At 33.3% G+C, this 10,000-nt stretch overlaps 1 protein-coding gene across 6 annotated transcripts in view; it reads right to left on the bottom strand.

The window, feature by feature from the left end:
* Positions 1–1,433: 1,433 nt before the first annotated feature.
* The window catches only part of galla-2 (MIP18 family protein galla-2), a 13,275-nt gene continuing 4,708 nt past the window's right edge, over positions 1,434–10,000 (bottom strand). For 2 of the 6 annotated variants that reach the window (XM_070120919.1, XM_070120920.1), the window contains exons 4-7: positions 7,247–7,387; positions 6,577–6,681; positions 5,258–5,424; positions 4,755–4,971 (exon numbers count right to left, since the gene is read on the bottom strand). In XM_070120919.1, the coding sequence (XP_069977020.1) occupies positions 5,332–5,424; positions 6,577–6,681; positions 7,247–7,387 (339 nt within the window). In that variant the 3' untranslated portion in view covers positions 4,755–4,971; positions 5,258–5,331. Of the gene's footprint in view, positions 3,940–4,446; positions 4,587–4,754; positions 4,972–5,257; positions 5,425–6,576; positions 6,682–7,246; positions 7,388–10,000 lie in introns of those variants that run through there. The other 4 variants (XM_070120924.1, XM_070120922.1, XM_070120921.1 and 1 more) reach the window with 4 other exon arrangements.

The following is a 10,000-nucleotide window of genomic DNA, read 5'->3' as shown; positions in this document are numbered from 1 at the left end:
TCGAGTTTTTCTGCTGCTTTACTTTTGTGATGTTGTGGGTAGTATTATCATTATTTCTGTTGATTTTATTTTCCTCTTTCGTGTAGCATATTTAGTCAAAAGTGATATTATCTGATAGTTATCTTGATACTTTTTGAAATATGCCAAATTTTTAATTATATATATTTTTTTATTTCACTCATCTATGTACACACACACAAATACATGATATATATATATATATATATATATATATATATATATATATATATATATATATATATATATATATATATATATATATATATATATATATATATATTACTGTCTTCTATTTTCCTATAAAAAACATTTCCATGTAATTGTTCATTATAGATTAGTTATTGAAAATTATCAATTTGATGTGTAACCTTCTTGGGTTATTTGTTTTTATGCAGTTGCTCATGGCATATTTACAGAGAATATCAAATGTTTCTGTGACAATAATATAAAATAAGGGTTAATGTTTAGAGTCAAGAAAATGGAAAAAAGTTCATTTTTACAACATAAATAACATGTATATATTGGATGTTGCCCAAATATTTGGTGATAAAGAAAGGTAAGGTTAACAAATATATATATAATCTATTGGCTGTGGTATTGGTACAGGATTTGAACTATATCATAAGGTAGTCCTAAGATTTTTTTCTCATTTTCTGTATCTTTGGTTAGAAATATCTTATGGTTGTGTTGTACTGCGTGAGTTCCTGAGTCATACCTTCTTTTATATATAATGTATGTGTAAATCAACACCTATTTGGAGTAGTGTATAAAAGTCTTGTATCTGTGATTTATGAATATATAAGCTTCTTATTAAAACTCAAGAACTGTATTGTCGGTTTCTTATCCTTAAACAAATTAATTCTGTGTAAAAACCATTGCTTTGGTTAATCACAAGATTTTCACTCTTCAGTTATGTCTTGATCTTGTATAACTTTACTTAATAGTTTGGAAGTCCATTGTCATGCTCACTGCACGATCCCTTTCTAGCCTCAAAAGGATATTTTGCATTTGCTGTTTATGACACGACTTTTCCTGCTGCACGTAGCAGTGGGGGTCAAATATGTGGCCTGTGGCACAGTTGCTATTTCAGTTTTACAGTCAGCCATTTTGCACGATTAATTAAGCCAGTCCTTTGTCATATATGATTGTGACTTACACTCTTTGTTTTTTTCTACCACTGTGGCTTTAATATTGCCTTAATAAGATGTAGTTTTGATCTACTCATGACACTCTGGCTTACATATAGTATACTATGGTGAAATGCAGCCCCCTTTGGTAAGTGAGTTTGACAGCCCTGCATTAAAGGGAAGGTTTGTAAGGGGTTTTTGTTTTAATGTTTGACCACCCTCCAGAGAATTTAAATTGATAGGTCATATGCCATTTAGGGGGTTACAGGAAAGAGAAATACAAAATACTGAGAAAAAATAATTTAATGGAACATGGGAGATCACAATTTAGAAACATTTTTTAATTATATAAAAATGAAATATTTTTTTTTTGACAGGTATATTGAAAAAGGCATCCTTCCATGCTCCAAAAATAGTCTTTATATAGTCTATGGATATATATAAATCTTACACTACATATTTTTTTTCTATATCTCACTATTAAGTGATAATTAACACTATTATGGCATATATCTTCATGGTACACAAAAGAACCATGTGAGGATAAATTTCATTGTCTTTTCTAGAAATGGTAATGTATTTATAGATACGAAAGTATGTAAATATATATACGTATGTGTGTATGTGTAAGCATGTTTTTCCGTTATTCCAATTTTTAAAAAAGTTTCTTCAATATGTGAGCTCAAATCTTTTCTCACTAATAACAAACATGAAAACTGCCAACTAATACAGCCAGCATCAAAACATGTCTAAAAAGGAATTCACAAATCTGCCATAAATAACAGCCTCTACAACAACACTCACAGGGAGAAGTGTAGTATTACATACTTTTTCCTTAATGAAGCTTTTACACTGAATTAATAATATTTTCACTTTAGTTCATGCAAAACTATGCATAGTATGTGTAATTCTGGTATTTGTTTTGTAAAGAATGTGCAGCAGTAGTATAGCAAAAGTATAGCATAATTCACAAGCCATTAGTAAAGTACAAATATATGAGTGATTTATAACAGTGTACAGTGTGAATAGTATTCATATAGTATACTTGTACTATATAGAAAATGGGTGTAAAGAGTAAAGTGTATTTATTATATATGTATATCAGTGTACCATAGAAAGCAGTGTTATGATTGTATTGTATGTACCGCATTACCTATTAGTATATACCTAGTGTATAATGTATAGAAAATGTGTTCAGTTGAGAGAGTACTGTTAAAAACTTGTCTGGTTTTGAGTTATTGCAACTCCAACTTATATTTTAAATGAAACAAAGTTAACTTAAATTATATTACAAATCATTATTTGGTTAAATGCTTCTTTTTAAGTAAAGATATAGTAGGATATGTCCCTCTCTCTCTCTTTTCTTTCTTTATATTGGTATAGTTTGTATAGTTTTAAAGGTGAATTTTACATAATGTATTTATATTGCATTACTGTCATGATGGACAAGTATATCAAAATCTCTCAAATCTATGAAATAAAAATTTAATAGCTTAAGCTAGATTTCAATCTACAATACTCACATAGTACAGACTGTATAATATATCTAATACAGTATGCATAGTTATGTATAGTTCATGCAATTCTCCAGCATGTTATTGCAGAATACTTAATACTTCACTTTGAGAAATAAGATACAAAAACATTTCTCTTTCAAAAAATCTTTTTTCTTTCTTTCTTTCTATCTTTCTACTGATGGCAGTTCTGGGAATTTTTTGCATTTCACTGAATACCTAAAGAAAAGATAAAGGTATACAGAGGGTTCTAGGGATTACAAAAATGTAAATAGAGCACAAAATTGGAAGAGCTTGTATTGCTATTTGCTGGTCCTATGTGCATTATCAGTTGACTAAAATACACCAAAAACAAAATAAAATAGTTGGTTTCAGCATGTCTTTGACATTTTCCATTTTTTGTCAACCCTTGGTAGTGAATGTAACATTAATTTCTTAATTCATATGGAATGAATTCAGATCAGAGGTGGGTCTTCCTACTCACACAGCAAGATGAAAATATAAACAATGTGTGACTGTACAATATAAATATTGTAGAAGGCAGTCTTAATTTTTGTTTCTTTTGGGCAACCCCCCCAGATTTATTGTTACCCCACCAGAAAATTCTCTGGACCTGCCCCTGATTCAGATCAATTACAGAATCTTTTTCTAGCTTGAAATAATCATAAAACTACAAATGGTTAATAATTTACTTTCCTGTTTTCCTTCAAAGTTGAACAAAAATACCAAAACATATGTAATACAAACAGTTAAAACAAATACTAAACTTGATTACACACACACAATGAAAATCATTGCCACATGTAAATCATAATTACCTTTTAAAGTGAGAACTTTAAAAAAAGATTGCAGGAGAACAAAAAAATGGTAAAAGGGAAGGGAAGGAAGAAAAGATGGTGAAAGAGGAAGCAGAAAACAAAGAAAAGCAAATTTCCTTTTACAGAAACCAACTCAAACTCCTGTCTTCGCTCCAATCTCTTCTTAATATTAAAATACTTCATACACAATGTAACACAAAGCATATTAAAATACAAGAAAAAAAGAGTATTCCAGGCTTCCCGAGTCATCACCTCAAATTAACGCCTTTCCTCAATTTTCCCTCTCAGAGTAACAATCAATGGTGCACATGTCAACGTGGATTCAAACATTTGTTGATGACTTCTAGGAGGTGGGAGTTTTCCAAAGCTGCAGCCACACGCTCCTTGTCATTGAGTTGCTTGTTGATGGCGTGTTCTGATGCGTGGGTGCCCGGTGAAATGCGGACGTCTACTTTAAATCTTTGATTGGAAGATATAAGAGAAGTTCTTTGTTACAAAATATCTAGGTGAAGTAAAAGTAAACTTTATTTACAAACCAAAACTGATTTTATAATCAGAGTTACAGACCAAACACTTTTCTCAGAGAAGTATGTAACATGTAACATGAGTTATGAGAATAACATCCATAAAATATATTGCAATTAGATATAGCTGTAAAGAAAGAGAGAAAAGATAGAAGAAAAAAAGAAAGAAACAGAAAGAAATACTATTAAGGGTAATATGAAGGACATGGGAAAAGTTTAGAAATGAAGCAAGTTTCTTGTCACAAAAACTAAAAGCTTATGGAGAAATATGAAGTAATATATATGCCATTAACCTAATCACTGCCTTAATGGTATAAATATAAGTATATTACTTATGCACCCTGGATAAAAGAACACAACACACAAACCATTAAGTTATAGGGAACTAAAAATGAAGAGAAATAAGAAGACAACAAGGAAACCAGAGTTTTGAAATCAATACCTTGCAGGCAATGCATGAAGCAGTTTGAGCCTTATGCTAAGGCCAATAAGAGAAGCCATACTGCAGTGAGGGATTGTGGGTGTGAAGTGTACCATGACGAAGTTCTCTGCATCACTCACTTCACATTGATTCTCCTCTACCTTTGGGATGAGAAGGAAATAATGGATAGAAGTATAGCAGTAAGAAAGAACATTATAAGGAGAGGGAATCTTATAATGTCTACTACTTGGCAAGTCCTGTCAACTGTAATATCTGTGCAAATGATAATAACAATAATATCAATATCCTAATAACTAACAAACACTTACCACATTGAGTTCCTCCAGGGTCAAGGGATGCTCCGGGTCACGAATATTCCTGATCAAGTCAAAGATCTCACGGGAATCAAATGGATCGTATACGCTATCATCCCAGTCAGTTGGGCTTGCTAGCCTCTCCCCGGCCTTGGCAAAGATGTGGGGGTTGACATTCTCCAGCCTCTCTGTTCCAGCCATTTTGGTTCTTGTATGATATCTTCTCTACTTTCTGGTGAAAAAAGGTTTTAGTAGAGCATAACAGTAATAAATTGGTATAGATTTTGGAAGTGGGGAAGAGCAACTATTATATATTTATAAAAGTAATAATTATAATAATAATGAACATAATAATATTAATGATTAGGCTGATGATGATAATAAAGGTGATAACTTTAATAATCATTAGCAATACACAAAGAGGAAATTAAAAACTGAGTAGAGAACTGGAAGAAAACAAAAATAAAAACAGGATTCAACCTCTAAACCAAAACCTTAAGAGTCCTGAACCAACTTACCAACAGCCTTCCACAACTTCTTGAATAGCTTTTTGCGCAACTAAAGCACAACAGCTCAGAACAATCAGATCCCCTCAGGCAGCCCACTCAGCAATGCCACTCATGAGTATTGCAGGGATGTCTAACTTGTAGGCGTCTTTCGGGTCTCGTAGGTGTGACCAAATCACCTGAAGAAGGAAGAGGAGGGGGTATGAAGCTAATAATGTTAATACTAGCAGTTATAGTTGTATTTGTGGTGGTGTGACTAATAACAATAACAATAATAATACAATAACTGTACTACTTATATCTATAATAGCAATTGTATTAAATAATGATTTTAATAATAATAATAATAACAATAATAGTAATGTTAACAAGTAAGTTACATTCTGTCTGCCTGTCTGTCTGTTTTTCTTTGTTTATGGGGGAGGGGTGAGGCACATGTATGTCAATTACTTAAAAAAAAACAAAAAAAAAAAAAACAGATGTATGAAGTCAGCCAAAGCAATTTACCCATACTGATTAGGCAACCCTTGAAAATCTGTGTTGGGGGTTTCATTTATTACACAATGTGACATTTTGGTGTGTGCATGTGTGTGTATGCATCTGTTTAAAAACTCTAGAACAGGGGCTATATGAAGTTTGGTCAAGCTATTCGTCCATCCCAAACAGGCCTATTTTGAGAATCTGTGTACTTGTGTGTTTGGTATGTAATGTAGTGCAGTGTGTTTGTATGTCTCTGTATGTGTTTTAATTTAGTAATCGAGAAATAGGCAATGAAAGAAGTTTGGCCAAACACTTTATCAACATACACAGGCACATTTAAAATAGGTACAGCACAATTAATCGTAATTACAATAATAATTATAAACAATAAAAGTAATAACAATAAACATGGTACTGAAGAAAAAAATTTAGTAGTATCATGATCACTATTACTGCTATCATTATGTTTAGATATGGAATAAAAAAAAGAAACAGTCAATTTTGACATCAAAGGATATTTGACTCAATAATAATGGCAAAGAAAAACAGTTTTACCTATAAGTAAAGTTTTGATGAATTAAAAATATGGTGTTTGAAAGCAAATCCAAAGGAATAAATATGAAGGACAATATGTTACTCGGATATGAAAACTAAAAAACATGGATTATATTTAATAGAATCAACATCAACATCTAATTATACCGAAGACAAACAATTACTGCTAAATGAAAACAAATGATCACAAGAATACCTAAACAAACAATACAGAATTCGAATGCCATATTTAAGTAAGCATTTACATGTGCTTACCTACACACATACACACACACAAACATATGAATATTCCCTACCTGCGTTGCTCTCTCCTTTAGAGTATAGAGAGGAATACTAATGTAAACAGTGATGTGACGTGGAGACACCGGACCCTGAATGCCTTGTCCCTCCTGCAAGGCCCCCTGGAATGAGGGTGTTAGGGGCTGTAGTTTTCTTAATCTTTACTATTTTTATTGGTAATCTTTTAATATCATTTACATACATATATATGTGTTAGTATTGTGTTTGTGTTGGTGAGGAATGGAGTTTTGTTTCTTCTCAGATGCATTCAATATATATATATTTTTTTTCACTTTTTCAGGAGGTGCTTCCCCTACTATTCAGGAGACCCTAAAAGCTATTTGTACATAATAAAGTAGTAGCACATAATGTGAAATATAAAGAAAATCTGTAAGATGTAATAGTACTCAATAATTAAAATGGCATGGAATAATCTTATGTAAAAGAACCAAATAAAAATGAGTCTACTTATTTATCAAACGTCATAAAATTACCATTCAATGTGCTAAGCAAAAAACTGATATACCCCTAAAAAATAGAAGGGAGAGAATAAATGAATAAATAAATAAATGAATTTAAAAAATCTCTTTTCTGTAATACAACAGATTTTTTTTTTTTTTTTTCTCTCTCTCTCTCTCTCTCTCTCTCTAACCCTCAACCAACCAACAATCCTCCTTTAACTCTCACCTTACTCACCTCGTACCACGGCTTGGGGAAAAATACGTCTTCTGAGTTGACCACCAACTTGGCTGTCGTCTCCGAGTCCTGGAAAACCCAGGGATGGGAGACGTAGGTGCTGATCTTCAACTGCTCCCTTGGCTCAAGCCGCTGCAGGGTAAGAGGAAAAGACTGAGGCTTTGAAGTGCTATGGTGCGAACAGGGAATGCGAAAAAAAGGAGAATGATGGAGAAACTGAAGGAGGAGAAAATTAAAAATACCCACTCCCCTAAAAAGAAGAAGTAAACAAGAAGAAGAAGAAGTAGTAGTAAACAAGAAGAGGAGGGAAGAATGAGAAGATGGAAGATGAGGCAGGGCATAACGCACAAGAGGAAAAAAGGAATACAGAACCATATAAAAATAAACATTCAAAAAAAGAATTACTAAAGGTCAATTACTTTCTAGCAATTGTATTTTTTTAAAATTAAATATAAAAATACCCGAGGGCTTGTCTGCCTCAACAATCTATCTTATTTTAAACCCAATGAGATATCTAGGTAAATTTAGATAAGTTAAACCTTACAGTAACAAAAAATGCAAAAGACCATGTACATAAAATGGCAAAATGTTAATAAGGCATCAAAGATTACTGAAGTTGCATGCTTTCACTAATAAATAGGTACAAAAATTCAATGTATATATAAGCAAAGTTCTAATTATCTGTCAAGCACCCATCAAGAAAAATGCTGAAAAAAATAAGACAAGAAAAATGGAACAGAAAGATAAGGGACACAAAGAAGGTGCCTAACTAAAAAGAAGAGGACTAAAATTCCTGATGCTCTCTCAGTTTGACAAAGGCAGGTTGAAAGATCATTCCCCAGTTGATGGTAGTTAGAATGAAACTTCTCGTAAAAAAAGGCAGTTTTACTCCTTACCAAAAGAAATTACAAGAGTTAGAATGAATTACATTCCTAGCATCACAAACAAGTAAAGAGCAAATTATCTAGTTCACATAAAGTAAAGGGATCTTCTACCACACATTTTGTAAAGCATGCATAAAGGGGCTTACAGGCTGTGGATGCCAAAGATCTAGGCTAAAATCTGGAATAAAAAAATTGACAAAATTTATCAACCAATTTCAAATGTTGATCAGCAACACAAAGCCAAAAGGGCAATGTAATGTCAAACATAGTAGAATAAACATTTTTAAAACTTTATTGAGATTAATCCCCTAAACACAATCAAACTAATCATGGTATAAAGAAAATCTACACAAATGAGGAGTAAACAATATACATTTTGCTATGAATTTACCTTCCAAATATCATATTTTATGGAATGTCTGAGTTCCACCTCATACCTAACAATTGGCACTATATACTGACACCAGATAGAAATCTATTCATCAATAAACTGTAACAACAGGCCTCCCTTTGGAAAATGAAACACAAGAAGAAAAGAGCAGCTTTGTTTGCAAACTGAAATATTTTTAAGATTAAATATATATGGTCAGTATACAAATATAAAAAATAGCCATGAACATAGCCTTGATGTATGCCCATATACTGGCATTATTCATGGCAACTACCAAACATATAACTCAATAAATAGATGTGAATATAAAGAACAGAACCCCCACACCCCCTGTAAGGTATTCTCCTAAGTATGAAAATAAAAGCTCTAAGACTAAATTCAAAGCAAAATTTATTATGTAAATCCATATTTAGAATCAAGGGGTTTGGAAACTGTTAGAAGCCATAATCAAAGCCAGTTCGGAGACTAGGAAAAGATATTATTTTAAGTTTAGACATTCAAACATTTTGCTTTAAGTCAATCTGAGGGAAGTTAATACGTAACATACAGAAATAGTGGGGCTGTCAACATATCAAACCAAAATGGAAGAAGAAGAAGATGAGGCAAGATGAAGAATGATAAAAGCAGTAGCAAGAAAAAAAGTTCAGCCATTTGAGGAATGAGAATACAAATAAGAAATACATGAAGGAAATATGTTTTACAAGAAGAGGAGGAATAAGAATAAGGATACGATGCAGAAGAAAATACATTCCATTTTGCCTAAAACATTCCGTCTTTTTTTTTTTTTTTTTTTTTTTATTCCTCCTTCCGATCCAAAAATCCAGTCTTTAATATTCCTTGAACTTTTTAAGGAAACTTCAAAATTCAAAAACAGATAGTGTCCAGCACTTCTTCAACCTATTTGCTATGGATCTGTGTACTGACCACTGTATTTTTTTGTGAATTTTGTAGCATAGATGGTTCCACATGTGCTCAGCCATCAAGGAGGAAAGGGGAAAGGAGAGGAGGGGAGGGAAGGGAAGAGAAGGAAGGGGAGGGGAGGGGAGGGGAGGGGAGGGGAGAGGAGGGGAGGGAAGGGGAAGGCAAGGGAAGGGAAGGGAAGGGAAGGGAAGGGAAGGGAAGGGAAGGGAAGGGAAGGGAAGGGAAGGGAAGGGAAGGGAAGGGAAGGGAAGGGAAGGGAAGGGAAGGGGAGGGGAGGGGAGGGAATGGAAGGGGAGGGACTGGAAGGAAAGGTAAGGAAAGGGAGATGATGGAGGGAGTGATAGTAGGAATGGGAATAGGGAAAGAGCCTAAGTTGGAGTGGAATGAGAGGATAGCAGAAAGGTGAGCAAGTGAGAGAAAATGAAAAGGAGAGAAAAAGAGGGAGACAGGGAGGTGGGATGGAAAGAGGGAGAGTGGGGTACAGGTGTGAAGGGGCACAAGTGTGCACACCAGCTGTGTGGCAATCCCTTATTATATGACAAAGCCTTT

This window comes from Penaeus vannamei, chromosome 4 (assembly GCF_042767895.1).
Source record: "Penaeus vannamei isolate JL-2024 chromosome 4, ASM4276789v1, whole genome shotgun sequence".
NCBI classification, from domain to species: Eukaryota; Metazoa; Arthropoda; class Malacostraca; order Decapoda; family Penaeidae; genus Penaeus; species Penaeus vannamei.
The sequence above is the reverse complement of the archived record's forward strand: the minus strand, read 5'-3'. Positions and strand labels throughout refer to the sequence as shown.